General features: G+C 37.6%; 1 protein-coding gene across 1 annotated transcript in view; it reads left to right on the forward strand.

Annotated features, from left to right (window-relative positions):
• Dpyd (dihydropyrimidine dehydrogenase) overlaps positions 1 to 24,062 on the forward strand; it is a 752,991-nt gene that overhangs the window by 434,924 nt on the left and 294,005 nt on the right. The window contains exon 14 of the mRNA XM_050160025.1: positions 5,470 to 5,634. Within this exon, the coding sequence (XP_050015982.1) occupies positions 5,470 to 5,634 (165 nt within the window). The remainder of the gene's footprint in view (positions 1 to 5,469; positions 5,635 to 24,062) is intronic.

The following is a 24,062-nucleotide window of genomic DNA, read 5'->3' on the forward strand; positions in this document are numbered from 1 at the left end:
AAGGTACACAGGGGCTGAGAGGGTGCCCATTCTATGTGCACCATGTGCATGAAGACAGAGGGAGACCATATTCTGTGTTCACCGTGTGCACGGAGGCAGAGAGAGACCATTATGTGTTGACAATATGCATGGAGGCAGAGAGAGCCTATCCTGGGTCCACCATTTATATGGACGCAGGAAAAGCTCATTCTGTGTCCACCATGTGCACTGAGGCAGGGGACAGCTTCTGGGAGAAGGAAAGAGTTAGGGGAAGGAATGGGAATGGGGTACAAGGAGGAGACAGGGAGAGACAGGGAGAGGAGGGGATAGTGAAAGCAATTAGAATTGAAGCAGTTAGATAACAGAAAATTTTTCCTGAGATATGGTTATTTCTTATGTTTTTGAAGTAAATGTACTGCACTTCAGTCTTCAATAGTTAAATCATTCAAATTGATTTCTTTTCTCACAAAAATTGTAGTCATTGTTGCATACGTCATGTATTAGTAATCACGGCTATTATTATTCTCCCCCGCATGTACACTTGAGAGCTAATCTTAGCTAGGATGCTCAGTGGCAGTGCAACTGAGGAAAACGACTAATTTCTGTCTTTCATCCTTGCACGCATGATAATAGAATGATGATCAGCTCTGATATATGTAAAGATCTGTAAGATGCATCCCCATGTTATTAATTATTTATTTCTAAAATAAAATCTACACTGCTGCTTTGATAATTTACCTAACATTTGTGAGATAAGATTGCTATTCTCTCTGTATCTTCCACGTAGAAACGTCTTCCCGTTGTACCCAGGAAGCCCCATTACTGTTTCAGATTTTGGAGGCTCTTTATGTAAAAGACTCAGATGGAAAAGATGGTTTATTGAAAATGGATTCTTACATTACCTGTTTTTCCAGCCAAACCAATCAGAAATTTTTCTAATGCTTATGTTTGCAGTAATCAAACATTGGCATATTTCTCTTTAAAGTGAACAGTGGGAGAGGAAAGACTTCTTCCAAAGATAGAGTTGTGCTTGAGACTGGGCCAGTGTTGAATTTTCATTTTGCTCTCTTGAGGGTGATAGCATGCTAGACAGTCTAGTGCAGTCTTATGTAACAATGCATTTGCAGTTAGACACATTTACAAAGTATTTTTCTTCTGTTACGGAAGAAATGTGCTGCAGAGCCTACATACCTAGAAAGTGCCTTGTCCTGTAGGACTTTTCATCTTTAAATTTTTGATTTATAAAGTCGAATAGCTAAACAATTTTCAAAGCAAAAACAAGTAAATACTTAGACAATAACCCATAGTAGAACCTTGGGATTTAAAAACAAAGATAACGTGGGGCAGTAGTGACTTATACCTACAATCCCAGCACTTGGAAGGTAAGAGGAAGTAGGGTCAACTCCAGGCCAGCCTCTGCTACACAGCAAATTCATGGGTTGCCTAGTCTGCATTTGTCCCTTTCTTGAACAAAGAAAAGGATCACTTAGATTTAAGCTACCTATTTTCAGTTAGACTGACCTATCAGAATCTATGCATTATAATAGCATCCACTATCCAACCACATAGCTCAGGAAACAGATTTCTCTTTCTGCTCTTCTGTGAGTCAGGCAGGCATCGATCCTTCCTGAGGAAGTTCTCCTTGCTCTGCTTTACCCCCATTATGCTACTTTCCTCTGTGTATCCAGAGAGACAATTCCTCTTCTACATTTTCAGTCTACCCTTCAGTAGAAGGGTTAAAATTCTACATGTCATTGTGCATCACTGAACCCCATAGTTAGTGGTTCTTGTCCTTCTGTGAACTATCCTGTATTCATTTTCTGTAGACTGTCCTTTTCATTTAGTACCATTTATAAAATCTACCCAGTACTGGTAGACCCAGCTGTGATTTTTATCTGAACATTTTAGTTTTTTATTTTGTTCAATGTCATTGGACCCTAGTTCTCTGGCTAGTCTCTTCTAAGTTTTCTTTTTCTACTCTTGAGGCCATTGTGATTATCTTTATTCGGGAGTAGCCATGGAAACAGTATAATCCTTTTTTTAGGTCCAGAGAAGTCAAGCAAATGAACTTCAACAGATATGGTCAGGATGTTCAGCATCCAAAACTTATGCTGAAATTTATGCTGAAAAAAAAAAAACATGCTGAAAACCCACTATCATCACCTCAATTGCTAAGAGGATGCTAACACTCAGTTTTACAATGGTGGTTCCATTAGCACATAAAACTAGCATGTCTCTTTTCATTTCCTCCTCCATAAGCATCTATTTTTGAAAGTCTTAACATTGTTAATGTACTGAAGATCAGGGCCATGATAATTTATCATCTTTGTATAGAGAATGGACTTGTATTTAGTCTAAGTGTGCTGGCCATGTATATTCTATTAATTCCCATAAGCAATACCAATATGCTTTAGCTATTAGAAGTTAAAGTAAATTATTTTCTTATGAAATGATACAAAACTTCTGGTTATCCCTGGTCAAAAGTTTTAGTAACTTATTGCCCAGTCACTGCAACTCTCAATCTACTCATTTAACCAAGGAAAATTGGCTGGATTCCTATTTTCATGCATCTGTCACTTTAAAAATTCTAAAATGTCTCAATCTGCAGAGGAAGTTTTCAGCAAATTAGTTGCAAGGGCAGCTCAATTTGAGAAAAGCATTTTACTTATTTATTTATTTATTTATTTTTAATTACTGACTTAAAGTTACTCACAGATATTCACAAATTCTACACCGTAGCTATCTATAGTACTGTAAAGAATCTTTATCATTGTTTGTGTTAAGGAATGGAAATATTCCCAACAGGGTCTTACTGTTCTATTGTTATGAAGAGACATCATGACTAAGGCAATTTATAAAATCAAGTATTTAGTTGGAGGTTTGCTTATAGATTTAGAGAGTGAGTCTGTTACCAACATGGTGGCAAGCAGAGCATCCGGGAGGCATGGAGAGAGGGGGCAGGTAGGGAGCAAAGGAAGGAGAAAGGGAGAAGAAGCCTATAGTGGGCTTTGGAAAACTCAGAGCCCACTCCCAGTGGCACACCTTTCTAGCAACACCACACCTCTTATTCCTACCTAAGTCGTTCTACCAACTGGGGACCAAATATTAAAATATGTGGACCTATGGGGGTCTTTATCATTTAACTTGTGGTAGCGCCTGCAATTATAGCTCAGAGATTGCTAAGAAACTTCTCTGTCTATCTCTCCCTCTCTTCCTCTCCATTCCCCCTTCTCTCCTTTGCCCTCTCCCTCCCTGTCTTTCTGTGTCCCTCATTTCCCTTTCTTTTTCCTGGTAAATGAGACCATGGCATAGTTTTTTTTTTTTTTCTGAGGTTCATTGGCTAGGTTTCCATGTGATAATAAGATGAAACCTTAGGACAAGAGGGCTTCACAAGAGGGTTAAGTTGTGTTTTTACTTTGAAAGAGTTTCAGAGCTTTGCTACTAAGATTCCCAGAAGACTGCAAGCCCATGGCTGCTGAAAGAGAAAAGTGATACTTGAAGCCATATATGCTAACTCTTAAACATGGTTTGTAGCTTTTTTAATATTTGAATTATCTCTATGCAAAATTTATATCACCCCTTTGAAGGCAATCTTCACAGCAACTTTTCAATTGTACAGGACTTCATCTACTCTTAGTGCGTGGGAGACTTTAATCAGGCTCTAAAGAGGCTCCTTTCCAATCTTTCTATCTTGACTCACTTTGATGACCTGAATTGAATCTGTTGACCTCATTGGCCAAGGACTCTGTGCAGAAACAGGTTGTTATGTGGGTTGGATTTATCCTAGAGAAAGCATTTATAACAGTGGGTAAAGAAAGAAGGACCTCAGCAACGACAACGTGGGAAATATGAAACCTGGAACAGAGAGGAAAACCAGGGCCATGAAAGGAGACACTTCTCAAAATGTCTTTTCTGACCCCGGCAGCACAACAGCGCCTACCTGTAGAGGCACACAGAGCCACCCCCTGGGACCCTGCAAGCACAGTAGAGCATTTGCCGGGATGGAAATTTGCCCCGTCTGCTAGAGCTTCCTGGAGTGATTCTATTTGTCATCTTAGCGTTTCTGATTGTGTAACAGGGTTTTTCAACAGCAAATCAAAGCGAGGTTGGTGATACTGTGCACAAACACAATAGAAATGGAATGGCTTAATTAGTCAAAATTTAACTGGCATAATTCCTATAAGTTAAAATGTACATATTTAAGGAGGCTTTCGTAACATTTATACCATTTATTTTATAATATACTAATTCGGATGTAAAAGTGAATGTAAATTAACAGAAATTAACATGCAATGTGAAGAAAAGTCTTTTATCCTCTGCAACTGTAGCATTTGGCACATTCAGGAATAAATAATCTTTTGTGGCAAGGGTATGCCTTATCAAACATATGCAGATCAGCACTAATTAATGCTAATTAAGGTTTCCTGTCTATCTAGTTGGAAAAACGTCCAAATGTTATGAAATCCAGTTAGTATGCCTATTACACTAATTGTTTTATATGGGGTGGTTCTTAATTAAAATATGTAAATTGACCTTAATTGCTATATACTAATGGGGGTTCATGTTATCTCACTAAAAGTGACAAGATGGTGAGGAGGGGTACTTAAAAGACTAATTCTGATAAATCCTTAACTAAATGACCTTTATTCAAAATTAATTTTAATTGGAAGTTGGCAATAGAAACATTTTTTCCTTCTTTGTTTCTTTTTAGTTTTAAGTAATGGATGAATGTTATTCTTCTTTGCTAATACTGATTTAGAAGCAGCCTGGGATTGGTAATTACACTTAACAAGCAAGTTAATTTTACTGTTTATATTTATCAGGAAGTTATTGATAACCTCATTTCAATCTTGGGAAGGGAAACTATCTTCAAATTGAATGGGAGTACAAATACTCACATATGTATATATCCTAAGAGAATGTAAATATATATGTATTTATATGCATAGCTACACATATTTATACATATGTACAGGTAATTTGATCTAGTTAATTTTTTAGAATATGTGTTAAAGTTTAATGAGCTAGTAATAATAATATATTTTTCCTAGTTGATTTGCATTTAAATAACATTTTAAGAAAATTATACATTTTGTCTTTAAACATTAATTCTTATTGGAGTTGATGATTAGATTACATAGACTTACATGGAATTCTAATGTTTTATTTATTTATTTTTTAAAACTGCAAACAAACTAAAATATGGACACCCCAAACCAGCATGAAATTATTTAATTAAAAGGTTTTTTTCTTTCCTACTTGTACAAGCCAGAACTGTAGGAAGTTATCAAAAGCTAGAAAACAGTTTATTCTACCATTTCTCTTGGAAATAGCATATGCTCAACTGTAATTTAAAGCATGTTAAAATCTCATCTGGAAAAAATGCGAGAAGAGACTTAGTAAAATATTGTCACATGGAAATGAGTATATAATAAAGATCGCACGTTTTCTTTGTGGAACAGAGACTCAATATGTTTTCTCTTTCATTAGGACATCGTGACAAACGTCTCGCCTAGAATCATTCGGGGGACCACTTCTGGCCCCATGTACGGCCCTGGACAAAGCTCTTTCCTCAACATTGAGCTCATCAGTGAGAAAACAGCTGCATATTGGTGTCACAGTGTCACCGAACTAAAGGCTGACTTCCCGGACAATGTAAGTGTGACTTAACATCTAAAACAAGAGAACGGGCAGGAGTTGCTGAATGTTTATTTAAACATCCAATTCATAGGCTTATAAATATTAATGCATATAATATATTTTATTAAAGAATCTGCCAGTTGCTTGGCTGATGCATAGAAAGATAAAGAAAGAAAGCTGGGGAACTCATAAAAAAATCCCTCCCGTGTGAGGTTTTGTTATAAATGGGCACTGTGTGCATGGAAGAAGCCTCGACATAAGCAGAAGAGAGAGGAATGAAATACCCATTTTACTGAGTTGGTTTTCATCATGTGTGGCTGGTATTTATGAAGGTGGTGACCTTAGGGAGAGATTGCAGGCTATAAATCATTGTAAATATAAAGCTAAGACGGAAACAGAATATCTTATGTAGGTTATTTATATTTTTTCAGTGGGAGATAATTTGCCAAATAATTTTAACAGCCTTATACTAAATGAACTGGCTATGTTTTGTAGAAAGCTTTATTCTTAAGGAAGCACACAGAATCCTTGCAGTAAAATCAGATTTACATGTAATGAGGAATATTTTCTCTTTAGTAGTCTAGTTGAGGTTATTCTCGTTATCATTCATTCATTCTCCCACTCCCTGTCTCTATGCCTGCCCTTTTGTGTCTCTATTATTCTGTCAATGAGCTGTGGTGAATGGAGCCTGAAGTATCCAGCTGTGTGTGTGTGTGTGTGTGTGTGTGTGTGCGTGCATGCGTGTGTGTTTATGCTATAGAAAATATTTTCCACAGGGACAAAAGGGAGCACATGTCACATGCTCTCATGATATGTATTTTTAAATATTTAAATACTTTTGAATTTAATGGAATTCACAAATGGTTGCCTATAACCTGAAAAATCAGTCTTCCAAAACAAACATGCAGTTGCTCAGCCGACCAAGAGGTGTTCTTTCAGGTAGCTTGGCTGCTTCTGGGTTCTCTCTTACTCTGAACCAAAATACAGGCATGTAGGACAGGCATGATTTGTCTTCTTCAACACAGTCCTTCAGATGTGAATGGAACTATGGGCACCCATCAGAAATCTTAAGCGTCTGCTCATTAGGAGTTCCTCTGGTTGGGAGCCTGATGTTGTAATTTTTTTCTCCTGTGATACAGTTAAGTCTTGGCAAGAAAGATACCAAGTGTTTGTTTTCTATAGGAGCCTTATCATTTTAGGAAACTTTTCCTTAGATAGCTGAGAGCAAGAGACTCGACTGTTAAAACAAAAATATTAATAAGTACCCTAACTAGGTCTGTAGTAGTGACTACTCTGCTAGGTTCTGAACATTTCATTTTCATCACAGTGGTAGGTAGGTGCTTAAGATTTGCTTATACTGCACCAGACATTGTTATAAAAAATTGGTGTATTTTAAACTTGCTGGATCCTTCAGCATCTTCCTAAAATAGAAACTGTTACACGCCCACGTCCATAGTGGAGGAAACTCATGCCCACAAAAGTAGGGGATCTTCCTCAGGATTGAATATGTAATCTGTCCTGGAGTTGAAATTTGAATTTTGTTTTTACCATCCACTCCTCTGTATATTAGCATCGTCAGTGTACCTGCCTGGGATTGCTCTTAAAAAGTCAGTATTACTTTCTAACAAAACATATAAAACAGTATGAAATAAATATGTTCTCCCACACTGCTTCACTGTCAAATGAGATTGCCGTTTCTGGTAAAAATGAACAACCAACCAAACAAAAATATTTTAGTTCAAAAAGCAATGCCCGGCAGTGACTTTCTTAAACTCACATGATACTGCTTTTTGTGAGGCAGGAATAAGTTGTGATAATAATGGCCACTGAGAAATGACAATCAAGGAGGGGAAAACTGGGTGAAAGCGCATGGCTTTTTGATCCCACAGCCAAGAAAAAAGAAGAGGCACATTTAAACATCAGACTATCCTGACAACAATGCTCTTCTCTTATAAAGCTTTTGTGTGTTTGAAAAAATAACGCATGACATTTTCCCCCAATTCTTTTCCCATTTAGATTATACTTATTAGTCTTTCCTCTGTATTCTTAGAATTTCTTTTTTTTACCGTTTTTTACTCCCCATACCAAAAATAACACTTTAAACACAATTAAAGTGGCATTCTCATTTGAACCCGTGGAAAGCGCACGTGTGCACCCAGATACTGCCATGCTGAGAGGAACATCTCCCCCACTGTTTCGGAATTATTCTGATGCCAAAGCCAATGAGCTGAGTGAAAGGAGGTGACCCTTCTTCTTCCAACTTTAATTATCACTCTCACTGGAGTTTCCCCACACCATTCTCAAGTGTGTGGCTGCCACCTTTAATGACAGAGATTGGATAATTCAACCCACTGTGGCAGCTTCTAAGCCAGGGCAGAGTTTTCTGAAAATGAAATTGTGCGAGAAGATGCGGGCAGATAATATCTGCAGCTAGGGTCTGTTTCTGAAGGGGAGACTACAGTTGCTTATGAATCAGAGGAGACAGCGACTGAGCATCACAAATTTAAAGGTAAGAAGCCTCTGGAAGGTTCTGTGAGGGATACTTGAACTCAGGCTGTAATAGCGCCCACCTTCAAGCTAGACCTGCTTGGCTCCCAATTTTTCCTTTATATTTATCTGTGAATTAAATTTGGCACACGGATCATTGTAGTGACAAGCTATTACTAACGGAGTTTTTGTTCGTAAGCTGAGATTTTTGCAAAGCTTATTATGAAATATACTGTATAATTAGGGCTTACAGAAATCAGTTTAAAGTGAATCTTTTCACTGGCATTACAGAAGCCGAGAACAGGCATATTTTAGGCTCAAAAAGGAAAAAAAAGACCAAAAAAAAAATAAACCAAAAAAGTACATGCCGCAATTTGATTGAATGTAGTTGCTTAGCAAAGAAAGATACTCTTGTGTCATTCTGGGCAACTAGAAATTAGAGGAAGGCAGACATTCAGCAGTGACTATCTACTGGTAAAGACAAAGCAAACAAGGATGAGGACTTTGTGGAGACATTGACAGAGGAGGGACAGTGGCTTTGTAAATATTCTTTCCCTACTTTACCACCTCATCTTCATTGATGGTGATGCTATCTCTCGGGTAATGGCACTGCACACGAGTAAGTTCACAATGACTCTGAAGAAGATGCTCTCCATCCTCATTCTAGGAGGTGTTACTGGCCAGTAGCCTCTAAATGCAAATTCTTATTCTTCTATGTGTACTGGAGATTCCTTCCACCAAGGAAAAACTTCTTCTGGATAATAAGGGCATGATTCAAAATTCTTAAGGTTAAGAAAGATCATGACTATGCAGAAGTGAAATGTTCAAAACACATCTCTTTTTGAAAATCAGGGATAGAGGAGGCCGCCGAGGAGGATCGGTGGGAAAAAGTGCTTACTGTGCCAGCCTGAGGACCTCAGATCAGTTTCCTGCATGGACATGCAAAGCCAGGCATTGTGGCACACAAGTATAACCCACATCCTGGCACCATGGTGGCCATGAGGGGGAGACAGGCTATTCCCAGAACTGGACGTCTGTTCTAGCTAATTTGGGTTCTGGGTTGAATGAGAGACCTCCTACCTCAAAAAGTAAGGTAGAGAGCCACAGAGGAAGACTTCTGACAGGCACCTCCGTGCTCCACACATCCTTGCATGAGTATGCACACTCTCCACATGTGTGTGCACACACATGTACCACAAACATGTACAAAGTGAAAATAAGGTAAAAGATAAAGACATAATTTTTAACTGTTACATCTTTTCCAAATTTTAAACAAGCATGTACCATCCATTGAGTCTATTTCCCTCAGTCCTTCTCCTCTCCTTCCAGCTCTTTTCTTCCTTCCTTCCTGTAAGTTCCCCTTGTTCCTCCAGACACCTTCATTCTACTTTTAGGCCATATATACCTAGAAATGGAAGGATTCTGAAGAACTGAGACTAAGAATTCAATTCCAATTGCATTTTAGAATCACTTGGGCAACTGAAGGAAAGAATGTGGTTCACTCCTGTCTGAGCTCAACCATCATTTCAGAAATTATGGTGTGGGCACAATGAGTGTGTGTACCTGTGTGTGTGTATATATCTGTCTGTGTGTACATGGGATGCAGAGGCAGGCAGGTCTCTGTGAGTTCGAGGCCAGCCTGGTTTACTAGAGCTAGTTCCAGGACAGGCACCAAGGCTACATATCTAAACAGACTATACTTTTTATAAAGCTCATTGGATGATTGTGTTACATGTAGAATCAGCATTATTTATGGATATGTGAAACTCCCTCATTAGAACTCTTTACTAAGATAATTTTCTCTTCATTTGGAACTGAGCTTCATATAGTTGTACATTTATGACATGCAAATCAGAAGAGCAAAGAGATGACACATTCCTCTCCTTTGCCAGTGCCAGTGTGTGAGGCAGAAGAACTAACAATCTTCCCATTATATCTTGGGGGAGGTATGCATCTTTGCTTTCTTCTGTTTTTTGTTTGTTTGCTTGCTTGCTTGTTTTTTTAATTTATTTATTTTTTATTTTTTGTCAACTTTACATAATCTAGAGCCATCTGGGAAGAGGGGAGATCACTTGAGGAATTTCCTCTACCAGATTTGTCTGTAGACATATGTGTGGAGCATTTTCCTGATTAATGATTGATGTGTGAGGACTTAGCCTACGGAGGGTAGTACCATCCCTGGGCAGGTGGTCCTTCTCGGTTGTATAATAATGGTAGCTGAGTAACCCAGGAGTAGGTGATACAAGCCAGTAAGAAGTTTTCCTCCGTGGTCATGTTTCCGTTCTTGCCTCCAGGTTCCTGCTTGTGTTTTTGCCCAAACTAAAACGGGTGGCATTGTTTTCAGCCCTAAAACACTGGGAGAGCTGGAGAAACAGCTCAGTGATGGAGCCTGGTGACTGCTCTTCTAGAGGACCAAGGTTCGGTTCCCAGCACACACAGACTGGCTCACAATCATATGTAAATTTAGTCCCAGGGAATCTAACACCTAGATCCACTGGCAACTGCATAGACAGGAGCTCGTACCTGCACTCAGGCATACACATAAATAATAATTCATGAATTAAAATTAGCACATAAAAATGACCATTAATGTTATTACAAGTTTTCCTTAACTACTCCCACAAATGTACACTCTCAAGCCTAGACTTTGCAAAAAAAAAAAAAAAAAAAAAAAAAAAAAAAAAAAAAAAAAAAAAAAAAAAAAAAAAAAAAAAAAAAGAATATTTTTACCGAACAAAGAACCTCTGTAATCAGACAGTCGTTACTATGGCTTTAGGGCTTTAGTCCCTGCTCAAAACACTGGCTAGCCCAGTTCTTTTGCTCTGCATTTTATCTGCTCCTGTAGGAAATAATGTTAGCAACTCAGTTCGACTTAGGTTTATGTAGTTCCCAGGCCTTCTATTAAATCCTCTATCCAGAAATGCTAATGCTAGCTAGGTGGAGATGGAGTCAGACTACAAATACTATTCGAACAAATAGAATGCTCCTTGCTTCTTCTGAGGAGGCCTGTTATTCAGCAGCCTCAGTAGGGGCTCCTTACAAGGTCCAAGAAGGCTGACTCACCCCAAGCAAGCCTAGTTAAAAAAAAAAAAAATGTGACTAACTTTCAATAGTGGGAGGGGAACTTTTGTAACTCAATCAATTTGTTTAGAAAAAGTTATGGGATAGTCCCTCTCTAATTTGTTCCACTTCAGCTCCCTCAGGAGTTTTCTGAGCTTGTCAAGTCTATTTCTATCCATTTCTACAAACTGATTAATAAGTAATAAATTAAGAAACTGCTGAAAGAGCTCCTGAAAGGCAGGCTGGTGGGTCCCTTGGAAATGGGTCCTTGTTGACACCACAGTGATTTCTTAATACTGTTTCTAAATTCCTCAGGATATGGGTATTTCTCAGCCTCCTTCTTTTACCTAACTTCTGGATGAGTCTGACCTCAGATTAACAATTAGCACCATCTCACGGGATTTTTAAGCACTCTAGTTTAAAAAATAGATATAAGTTATAATAGTAATGGGAATTTTGAAAGTGGAGGTAGAAGAGTGTGTATCCTGTTATCCCAGCAGAACTCAGTTCTGTCTGACATCCCTATAGTTGAGAAAGGCAGAGAGCCCACAGTCAGTATGGAAAGGATGGAAACAGTCGTTAACTCACTTGCCATTGAGCAACACTGTCAACCTCAGTCACTACCTGTGTGAGGCGGCAATACTTATTCTCAGAGGTCATTATTAAAAACTAACGGAGGTCTTATGCATGGCATTCGGACACCCTGCAGTTATTCACTACCGTGTATTATAGTCCACGAAATGCTCTTGGCATTAACTTTTATTCCACTTCAATCTAGTAATTTTCCTCAGTAGACTGTACAAGAGATATTTGATCAGGCAAATGTAACAGCAGAGTTGCGGCACTTAAAATATATAGTGAAAACTATTTTCAAAATTTATATGAACTGGTTCATATAAAATATTGTTCTTAAATAGGTATCCATATGAAAAGAAATTAAAGACTGAACTGGGCTGGTAACCTTAGGACTTGGGAAGCTGAAGTAAGAGGATTACAAGTTTGAGCCCTCTGGGCTACATAGTGAGACTCGGTTGCTGTTACCTAGATATGGAAATAACCAGGCTAGCTTAAAGATAGACAAATATATTTTATTTATTATAAGAGGAAAACTCACACCACAGCAATGGAAGATCCAGGCTATGCTTAACCAGGGAGGAAACTGTAAACAGAGAGTGTATCTGGGTGGTGCACAGGTTTTTATCTCCCAGTTCTGGAAAGCCAGGCCTAAACTAGGTTCCACCTCTTAGCGATTATTGGTTAACAAGGTTTTCCCCATCAAGACTCTTTGTGGACATCTTAAGAGGCAGACTGGTTGTTCTGCTTCACAGGCTTTGACTTGGGAGTGTGATGACTGTGCGGAGGGACTGTGGCGTGACCAAATGTTTTCTTGAGATAGATGTCTCTAGATTCTTAAAAGAAAGCTTCTGCTAGTTAGAGTAATAAGAACCTGGCTTACTTTCCCAAGTGAAACAACAAGAATGAAACCTAACAATGGGTTTTAAGACCCAGAACATTATACAGTCAAGACAGTCATCACTGAAATAAAAAACAAAATTCTGCCCTGCTACCGAGAGTTTATGGAAATGAACTGGGACAGAGCTGAGGGATCAGAGAACATAAGATAGTGAACAAGACAGGAAAGACTAAGAGAGAGCAGAGTTGTCAGAAACTTACACAGGAGTCCCACACACAGTATACAGCAGAGTATAACCTAGTTTGTTATATGTGAATCAAACAATCTATAGAGAAGAACTGTTTGAATAGGGTGGAGAACAAGGACTGTTTGTTTGTTTCAGTAGACTTGGAATTAACAACAAATTGGAAAGCTCCATCAATGGAAACCACTGGGGAGAACATAAGAGAATGTCCCAACTGAGCATTGCAGAGTTACTTGCCTGGCTGAAATTATCAACTGAAAACAAAACTTGAAAACATTTTGAGGAATATAGAAATCCCAGTCCAACCAAGATAAAATTCATAGTGACTTACAGCCAATAAAATTCACTTGCTATGTAATAAATAAGGTGTTACTATAATCAAAGGAAAATCAATTGATATAAGCCATCTCAGAAATGGCCAGACAAAATTATTATTAAAACTATGTTCCAAATAGTCAAAGGCTAAGAAATGAAGATAGATAAAATATTAAATCTTCCAGAAATAAAACTGCTGTGAATTGTATAGTAAATATGATGGAAGTCATAAACAACCTCTAAGACATATCAAAAGAATGGCAAACTTAAAGATATAAAATGTAAAATATAAAATGAGAAAGGAAGGGTAGAGGGGGGAGAGTAATGGGGAAGTAGAGATAAAGAATTAGAGATAAAAAGCTAACAGAAGACATAAAATGATCCACTCATTACAAAAAAGGACAGATAAAAGGAAACAAGAACACAGAGAAATCAGGTGTGGTAGCTCACGCTTCTGATCTCAACACAGGACAGCTGGGTCAGGAAATGGCTGTGAGTTTGAAGACACCTTGGGATACACCACGAGTTCCAGTCAATCTGAGCTGCAGTGTGAGACTCTATCTAAACAGTAAAATCAGGATAAAGTTGTTTAGGACATGTGAAGAAGAAAGGGGGCAAGTGTGGAGTGGTGATGGAAGAATAAGAAAAATAAAGTTTAGAGGAAGATGATAGAGTTAAGCCTGATCATTCAGGCAGAGAGCTCACAGTCTCTGTTCATTGAAAAGATAAACAGCCTAAACACCTCAATTAAGAAGCAGAGATTTAAAGACTAGACATAAGAGCAAGACACAACTATATTTATGATATGATTTTAAGTATAAAATTCAAATATGATTTATATCAAAGGCATTGATATTATACATCATGTCAACTTTAATAAAAAATATTTCATTAATAGCAGATAAAACAGATGCCAAAGCAAGCATATTACCCGAACCAACCCAGCAAAAAAAAGATCATGTTGTCATGGTAAAGGATCAATTTATCCATAGCAGGCCATAACAGCACTGTTTATAATTGTCATAACAGAACTGAAAGATACATGAAGCAAAAACCAATATAGCTTTCAGGAACAATGGGAAAACCTGTAATTACACTTTGATGGCTATTACCTTGATATCAGTAATTAATAAAATGAAACTATTAGATTTGGAAAATACTATCATTCAACTTACCTAACTAATGTTTTTGGAACATGCCACTCAGTGTTAATAAAACACAATTCGTTTGTTTGGTTTTAAATGTTGTCCGGGCAATTTGTTTGGTTTTAACTGTTGGGCATTTAGAAAGATAGGTCATATTCTAGTCCCCCTAAGAAGTTCCAATGTTTCTAGAATAATTTAAGTCATACAAAATATATATTCTGATGATGAAATAGTTGAATTCACAATTGAAACAAAAGTATTTTGAAAATACTCAAACTGTTAAAGGGAAAAATGCACTCTTAACTCTTATATCAAGAAAAAATGAAATTAGAAAGTATTTTGAAGTAAGTAAAATTAAAATATGCCTAAATTTGTCATATGCCATGTAGGAATTACTCATGAGGAAAACTACACTACCAAATGCATAAGTGCATGAGAGGTAAATGCAGGAAAATATTGAATTAATGACCTCAAATTCTACCTTTCAAAACTAGGAGGGAAAATTACTTAAACTTAATGTAATTAAAGAATAAACTGAATATCAATGGGTGTGGGGGAATCAGTGAAAGAAAAAAAATTCAATGAAGGCAAGCCTGGCTTGAGCAGACCAAAATGAATAAAATTTTAGCAAGACTCATCAGAATTAATAATAATAATAATAATAATAATAATAAAGAGGTGTAGATTTCTAATATAGAGAATGAGATGGGGAACTCCACTACATACACTATAAAGAAATTACACCTGTCTGAGTCCATGTTTCTTTTCCCTTTGCTATGATAAAATATTGTCAGAGAAGCTCTAGGGAGAAAGTGTTTGTTTCAGCTCACAGCTCAAATCTACAGTCTATCATCATGGTCCTCAGGGCCGGGCATCAGGATCTTAAAATAACTGGTCATGCTGCATCCACAATTTGGGACCAGAGCATTTGCTTGGGCCACTTTTTCCACTTTATTCAGTCCAGGAGCCCAGCTCTGAGGATAGGGCTGTGCTCAGTGCGTAGGAGTATACTTCATCAAATAATCAGTTTAAAAAGAGATTCTTTAAAATCATAAGAGTACTTTTGATGAGATATGTCTTAAGATTAATTTCTAACTTGGTCAAACTCAAACACCCTACTATCAATCAGTCTCCTCAGTCAAGCTCCTAGGCTGCTCTGGGTATCTCAGGAGTTATTTCCCATGGTCAGCATCCTCACTCAGATGCTGCATCATAGGAACACTCAGGAAGTTAAAACCAACCTCATCTGGTATTAAGGAATATAACAAATGTTGGTTGAGTTTCTAAGCTTTGGCTTGGTGAGAGATTAAAATGCTGATCATTCATGTCATTTAGTAAGAGAAAAAAATCTTAAGACCAATCCATCAAAACCTTTAAAGTAGTCATTATGCAAGTATTAACTGCTTATAATCCAGGCTTTTTGCAAGTTCCCTATCTATTTGTAATCAGGCTGCCTTTGGGTAAGAATAGTGTCTCTCTGATTTGGACGCATGGCACTGAGCATGGCGAAGTTAGAAAGAAATCCAGAGGACGGGGGAGACACAATGAATTCAGATTTTTCCTTTATCTGAAGGAATTCATGAAAGGAACAAATGTAGATCAAGGTCAAAACTAAAAAGCCGAGAAGTGTGTTTGGTGAGTCCACTTGCTTTACTATCAATCTGGTAATCTTTGTGTTTTAATTTCTAATTAAACACAATTGTAATACTTTCTTCAAAGGAACGGGGATATCAGGGAAGAGAAAGGGTGAAGTAAAACTTTAGCAGTTACCTCTCTACTTCTCTGCTCTAGTCATGAATATTTATCTCTTCTTAATCTCTATAGCAATTAATCTGTTAACTTTTAAAACTTGGTTTAGAAAGTTCCCCCTTTCTTTTATGGAGTTGAAATTGAGGGGGCAAGCTCAAAGTTACCAGCCAACCTACAATCCCGCACTTAAATGCTGTGCTCTGCCATAAACTCATTTTCCTCCCCCCTCCTGTCCTTCTTTTCCTCCCTTTTTCTCTCTTCTTTCCTTCCCTCCTCTCCTTTCTTCTATTTTCTTTTCTTATGGGTGAGGTTGTTGATACAGTTTCTCCTCTTTAGTTTCCTTTTTCACCAATAGGTGTTTCATTTTTTTTACTTTGTACCCACAAGAAATATTCTCCAATGATTTTGGTTTTCACATGGAATAAAGTCATATCTCTCCTCTTAGGTCACTTAAGACATTTACTTGAAATCCTTTTAGAATAACTTTTTAAGCATTAATAAATTGCTATTTTAAAAGTGCCCCCTAATCACTTTACTTTAATAATCTTTTGATTTAAACCCATTTGTATGGACATGTAACTAATCCCACTTAAGTCAGATGCAAGTCTGTACCTATGACTTACATGCATGATCCATGTCACTATCAACGATTTAAATGGAGCCTGGTCTTGAGAGACATTTGCCTACTGGTTTAGTGTCTGGGCAAGCTGACAAATACCACAAACAAGGAATTTTATGATAGAACAGTTAAACATGTATAACAAACCATTATCGTTTGACTAAAAATTCTATCTGTGGGCTATGTTTTTATTTAAAGAAGCAAAATTACCACAACAAATCACATTAGCATGAGACACATTCTGGAAATAATATATACAAAGTCCATTACTGGAAAATCCTCTTAGTATTGGCAGGTAGGAAAGCATCACTGAGTCAAACCCACCAGGAAAGACAGCACTGGAGCTTTACTGGTCTTCCAACCACTCTACTCTTCATTTTATCACATCAGAATATAAAATTAATTTTTTTCTTTTCTTTTTATTCACCTCCTCCCATTTCCCTCCCCCTCCCCCAGTCCCCCTTCCTCTACAGTCTAAAGAGCAGTCAGGGTTCCCTGCCTTGTGGTAAGTCCCAGGACCTCCCCTCTCCATCCAGGTCTAGGAAGGTGAGGATCCAAATAGACTAGGCTCCCACAAAGCCAGTACATGGAATAGAATCAAAACCCAGTACCAACAGAAAAAATAAATAATGAGCCTGTTTAGAAAGCAAGCCTTGATAGAAAGAAAGAAAGAAAGAAAGAAAGAAAGAAAGAAAGAAAGAAAGAAAGAAAGAAAGAAAGAAAGAAAGGAGGAAGGAAGGAAGGAAGGGGAAGGGAAGGGAAGGGAAGGGAAGGGAAGGGAAGGGAAGGGAAGGGAAGGGAAGGGAAGGGAAGGGAAGGGAAGGGAAGGGAAGGGAAGGGAAGGGAAGGGAAGGGAAGGGAAGGGAAAGGAAAGAAAGAAAAAGGAAAAGAAAAAGACAACAACTGTTCAAAAGAATTTTTTTTGCCTTTAAAAATAGCTGCTTTTATTGACATCCAAGAGAAAACACCCGCTATTCTTCACCACAGTTACAATGCCAGAAAGTAGAAGCCAGCTTTCACTACCTGATCTAATTTTATTTATGCAATATGAGAAAGTGAGAATATTCTAAGAGAATACGAGATAAAATATAATTCTTGCATGTAGGAAAGGTGCACATTCAATCTTTTTTTTTTCAAAGAAACATGAAGCTTTGTCACAAAACTTTCTCAACTGATCTTATGGCATTCTTAAAGTAATTAGTTTATCTAATATATAAATTCCCAAGTTGGGAGTGTAGTACCTGTGTCTACAGGGCAGTGTGTTTTACAAATTGGTATTCGTTGCAATATTCCTTGGGGATCATATTGTCAATCATTCAAACAGTGGGCATTTGTGTGGTAAACTTAGCAACTCCCTTAGGAAAAAGAGGATAATTGAAAATACATGTGAAATTGGAAGGGAAAGTTTAACTCCTGTCTAATCTTCCGAGATGGCTCAGTGGTTTAGAGCACCGTCTGTTCTTCCAGAGGTCCTGAGTTCAATTCCCAGCAACCACATGGTGGCTCACAACCATCTGTAATGAGATCTGGCGCCCTCCTCTGGCGTGTGGGCATACATGGAGGCAGAATGTTGTGTACATAATAAATAAATAAATCTTTAAAAAAAAAAAGAGAATTCAAAAGAATTTTATATACAAATCCAAGGACTGATAATGTATACCAGCTTCACAGAGCCTCTTATCAGCTTCTAGTTGAGTCTGTATTTCTTTCCATTCATTTCTCAGTAACTTATTGAGGCAGGCAAGACTGTCACCTCCAGTTCATATTAAGGATCTGATATCCAAATAAAGACAAATACTTCTTAAGAAACTTCTCAAGCCGTAAATGCTATGGTTTTGACAATTTAGAAACTCTGCTCCTACTGTCTCGTCTTTGCTGTGCTGTGCTGTGCTGTGCTCTTGACTGGGTGAAAAGTTTGTGTATATGTCCACTGCCAATTGAAAAAATAAAGTTTGTGTATATGTCCCATGCCAACTGAAAAGCAATTATTAGTTCTTTTAACCAAGTATCAGAGTATTTCGGACTGCCAATATATGATCTTTTTTTTCCCCTGTTTACCTGGACTCCTCCCCTTTTGGTAGAGATGCTAATGAGCAGAGAAATGGGAGGTAATCAGCCAGAGGGAAGAGAAGACTCAAGGACCTAGATAATTCACAAACTGGAAAATGAGCTCTTCACTAATCAAGATCAGGTTGTAAATAGGATAGAAAGAATTTATCCCTGGTATTGGCCTGGATAGTATTTGTACCCAATCCAAGAAAGTATTTGCAAATTTCACAGTTGGCTATTTTTTGTCCCTTTGAGATTTTCTTCCTGAACTAATTTTCCATTATGTACATAAGGCAAAGAAATAACTTATCATTAAAGTCATTTTTCAGGTAGATATTTCACTTTGCATGTTGCTAAAATGCCTAGAGCATTAATAAAGAATGAGTTAACTTTATTAATACAGTTTCTTTGGGGAGTTTCTGATCTATATACTGATCACCCAAAAGGAAATTTTCTGTAATATTTTATTCATGTAAAATTTAGGGGAGTAACTAGATTGACTAATTTTTCCATAATAAATAATTTAGCTTTGTGCTGCTTTTGCATGCTAATTTTTTCATAATGTACCCTTTAATACCCTCAGTCTTAAAATGATCACTGACTGTTTTGTTTCTCATTTATTTAAATTGTAAATTTAAGTATGGTTCTGGGTTTACAAGGTGCGAGGAGATAGCTTGATATAGAAAATAAACATAATTACAGACTTCAAAAGCAATGCATATAATGTCTACTAAAAAATAATATAAAAACTAACATGAACAACAACACACACCAAGGATTATTAGTTACACAAACTATCACCTCAAACACATTACATGTTATATATGTCCATGCACTATTCAACTCCCAGCCTGGTGATTTAGAATTGTTCCCTAGTCTCTTGCTTAAAATCCTCCAAGGTCCTTCCAGTTCAAATTCAGACTACTGAGCTAGATACCAAAGACTTAGGCTTTAACCTTGAAAGGCAGGCAAGAGACTTTTGCACCCAGTTAGGATGTAAGGAGCAAGTAGCGTCTCCCCTACCACTTTAACAAACAATGTGTATCAAGGAAAAGGAGATAATCAGTTTTTATAAACCCATCTGAGATGTGAAAACGTAAATAATTCTAAATGCACTACATTCCAGGCAGTAGTAAGGAGAGGAGAGACACCACTTCTCTCTATAGAAGTATGGAGAAAAGGTTGCTGTCACAGTGCAACCAGTGACATTTTAAAATCTTAAAGCACCCAATTAATTGGTATATATTCCCTGTCTTATATACCACTATATTTATGCTCACCAATTCTTTCTTGTGGCTCTTTGTTGGTTGTCCACCAAAGAAAGATTATGTGAGTTCTTCCTTAGGTAAGCAGGACATTCTCCAATTAACACAGCCCTGAGAAAAATCCTTCTAAAGCATTCCAGGTCATAGTCAAGTGTACACTGTTATGTCTTTTAGAAAGACAGAGGAAGAGAAATCAAAGTATGTGACCTCAAATCTTTGTCTGTGGTTGCCGTTTTGAAAGTAAAATAGGATAGGATTTAATTCAATCAAATTCATGCCCTGGAGAGGACTAAAACAGGCTGTTAAAACCACGAGTGTAAAGGGATACATTTTCTTCATGGATGTAGCCCAAGTAGGTTGTTCATTCTTCTATAAGTAACATCTCACCTATGCTCATGAGGGCAACACTAACTAGATTTATTGCCCCTCACACACACATGCGCGCGCGCACACACACACACACACACACAAGTTTAAAATAATAATAAGAGAAACTGACTGCACAAAGGGGGAAAATGAGCACTTTTTTTCAATAAAAAGATAGTAATCACAAGGAAATATCTCAACACAGACTTAAAGGACATACAGAAATGAAAGATGCCAATACTTTTCTGGAATGGAGAGTAAGTGTCCAAGGGCAATAGAGTCTCCTGGAGAGACTCAGAAACAATGGTAATTCCCTTCAAACAATGCAGTCAAGATGGCTACAGTTTACAGCAAATCAGAGAATCACAGGATCCATGCCTACTTAAGCATTTCAATTTAATTTTAATGAAAATGATAGCTGAAATTCATTATCTCTCTTCAGAAATGTTTGAATGCATAATACTTTTATATAACCTCAAAATAAAATCTGAAGACATATATGATGGAAACAAGACTTTATTCCCTGCATAAATTGTTTCTGCTTTTTCATTTTATTCTGCCAATATAGCACGAATATATACTAAGTGTCAGGTACCTATTTTATAAAAATATTAATAGAGACAGGGTCTCTTCCTCTTATCCTTTTTTGAGATTATATAAAAAATGAATCTCTGAACTTTGAAATGAATTTGAAACATACCATTTTTTAAGGATGGTCATCATCATTCTCGGAGCCATGCCCTTTGTAAGAGGTGTTGTTAAGCAATAGATTCTGTGGCTCCTATTTTGCCTTTAGTTGTTTCATTGCTGCCTGAATGTTTTCTTTAGAAGGAGCTGTGTACTTGTTGCATCTAAGTAGTGAGGTCACACTGAAACTTCCACTGAATTAGAACTTTCTTCGTCACATTTCTACAGTTTTTAGTCTTACTTATGATATCGTGCTGTAGTCTTACTAATGTCTTGCGGTGCCTTATTTAAAGTAACCATTCAAGCTAGTATTTATTCATCATAAAGTTTATAAATGCCATTTTCCTATTTGACCATCATTTCTTGTTTAGAATTTGAGATTTCATCTACATTTCTTTTTACAATAAATTTGATCAACTATAGATTTTTGAGGCTGTAATCTAAAGCTGACAGAACTGCATGGCAAAATCATGAACCATAAGAAAAATCAACAGCTAAATTTCTAATTTTACCTGTAAAGAATTTGGACAAGGTTATCACTCATCCCAAAAGCACTGAAAACTATTGTTCTTCAGACAATGGCTTGATTACATGAAATATATTATCAAGGTGAAGTCAGTGTTGTAATGTGTAATGTGACTTACACGGTGTTCCTCTTGTTCATACTGAATAATGGAAGAAAAGTGCTTTAACTGAATGATAAGGACATAGCCAGGTTTTAGGTACCTTGAACTGCATATGAGAGAAGCCAATGGGATCACATGCTTAGAAAATATCACCCCAGAGGTGAACGCATATTGTCTTCCATTTTCTACTTCATTTTAGTTGGATATAATGAAATAGTCCGACGTGAGCAACACAGAAAGTTACTGAGAAGTTTTATATTTTGAGGTTCTCTGACTATTGACTGAGCTGGAAAAGGGGGCAGGATTAATATCTATTTCTGGGCAAAAATTGAGACAGAGGTACATTTTTAAGGAAAAACTTTTTTTTTTCTTTACTGTTTGCTTCATTGGGCAAGAAAGCTTTATCTGGTTCTGTGAGGTTAACTACGGGAATAGAGCACTGCCGAGAGCAGGGGAACATAAAGCAGAAACAAGGCTGCAGAGCGCGCTCTGACGGTTTCCTGCCTCAACAGGTCACATCACACTTGGGGCATGAAGACAAGGGTAAGAGTTTTAAATCAGCTGTGAAATTATTTTGGTACCTAGCGTAGAGTGGAGGATTGGGGTTATGTTTTCTTAGTCATTTCCTAGAATAGACAAACAGGAGCTTGTATTATTGCTTGTGTGTGATGAAGGGATGAATCTCTGGCTGCACAAAAATGTCAATCATTGGCCAAGCAAAAATAGGAGTACATTTGTGTTGGCGTTGAGATAATGTCCAGGAAAAATATCAAGAAGGCTATTTCTGACTGATGTTCAGGACTCAATACAAATTAAGCCTTCCAATAGAAGTATTACCGTTTGATAATGTGTATCAACAAATATATCATTAACTTCCAAAACAAATTAAATAAACTGTTTCTCGGTGCTGTAGGAATTCCTACCGCCATTAGACTTCAAGTTACCTGCCCACTTGGGCGTGGCCTCTTATACTGTATATGACAAGGAAAAGTGCTCATCTGGCCTCTTTCCCTGCTGCTGAATTCGGTTGCTGTTCCCTGTTGGAGCAGAGGATTGTGATCTGTGATTCTACCCTAAATAAATAACCCTATATTTTACTCAGTTCTGAGCTAGTGTGGGATTTCCTTTAAGTATTTTTCTTCATCTCAGCTGTTCTTGCAGATGATAAGACCACAGCTATTATCAATAAGAATTTTCTTATCACAATAAATTCAGCCTTTGCACAGAAAAAAAATGGATAAGTGTGCCTAGATACAGGGTTGGGGGAGGGCCTTGGTCCTGTCTCCAGTGATGACAGACTTTGTTGACTCCCCATGGGAGGCCTCATCCTCTATGAAGAGTCCATGGGGAGTGAGGTGGGAGGAGGTTGGGGTGAGGAGGAGGATGGGAGGCAAAGGGGACTGGGAATGGTATTTAAAATAAGAATTTTTTTTAAAAAAGATAAATGTTCCTGTTCTTTAACCTATGAGGTGATGTGCCTTCTTTGAAGAGATCTTATTTCCATAGTTCTCTTTCTTACCTGAGGAGTGAGGAAGTGCTCACTACTGTTCAGACCACACTCTCACGAACCTTTTCTACTTTCTTCATCATTCCCTCAGCAGTATCATGGCCTGGGGCATCAAGCACTCTAGAAGAGGTTTTATAGGACAACCATGTAGCACTCAGAACACCAGTACTTTAGAGAGCATTGGACCACACAGGCTTTGATCTGAATGATAGCAAGAACCTTACAGGTGTCACTCAAAAAAGAATTATGAATATCTCTGAAGATTTTTAAAAATGATTTTTGACTTTGATTTGACTGAAACGATCCCAGTCTCATCATGAGTAGGCAAAACTAAGTGTAATTACTACATACCTAAGATAGCTTCACATAAAATGATAAACAGATGTACACATGGTTGGTTTATTAAAGAAGAGCAAAAGTGGAAATCAGGAGAAATAGCTGCCTCTCCTGTTGCGTGTCTGCTTTTTTTTTTTTTCAGATTTACCACCAATGATGCAAACATAAGCAAACAGAAAGATAAATGACAATATCAATCTCTTATTTTAAAATCTGTACCAGAGAAACTCTGGAGTGTAACCTGTCTGGAGAACAGGAGTAGAAAGGAGAGGATGCCCCCAGCTGCAGCCTGAAGTGATGATGGCGTTGCACTGCAGAGATTCTGCAATGTGTCAAAGGGTTGGTGATTCAATTGTCCGAGTGCATGATTTGGTGAGTCAGTTTAGACCAGAGCCAACTGGACCTGTCACTGAAATCACAATGGACAAAAATGGTCCTATTCAATCTGCCTCTCAATGGCCAAATTCTTCCCAGTTGTAAATGAGAGACTCTGGACAATGCCTTAACTCATTCCGGTCACCAGGGTACTATGTCAGCTCTGGTGCTCACAATTGCCCATGACCAATTTTGCCCT

Source organism: Alexandromys fortis, unplaced genomic scaffold (assembly GCF_014885135.2).
Source record: "Alexandromys fortis isolate MF-2015 unplaced genomic scaffold, M_Fortis_MF-2015_v1.1 scaffold_19, whole genome shotgun sequence".
Classification (NCBI taxonomy): domain Eukaryota; kingdom Metazoa; phylum Chordata; class Mammalia; order Rodentia; family Cricetidae; genus Alexandromys; species Alexandromys fortis.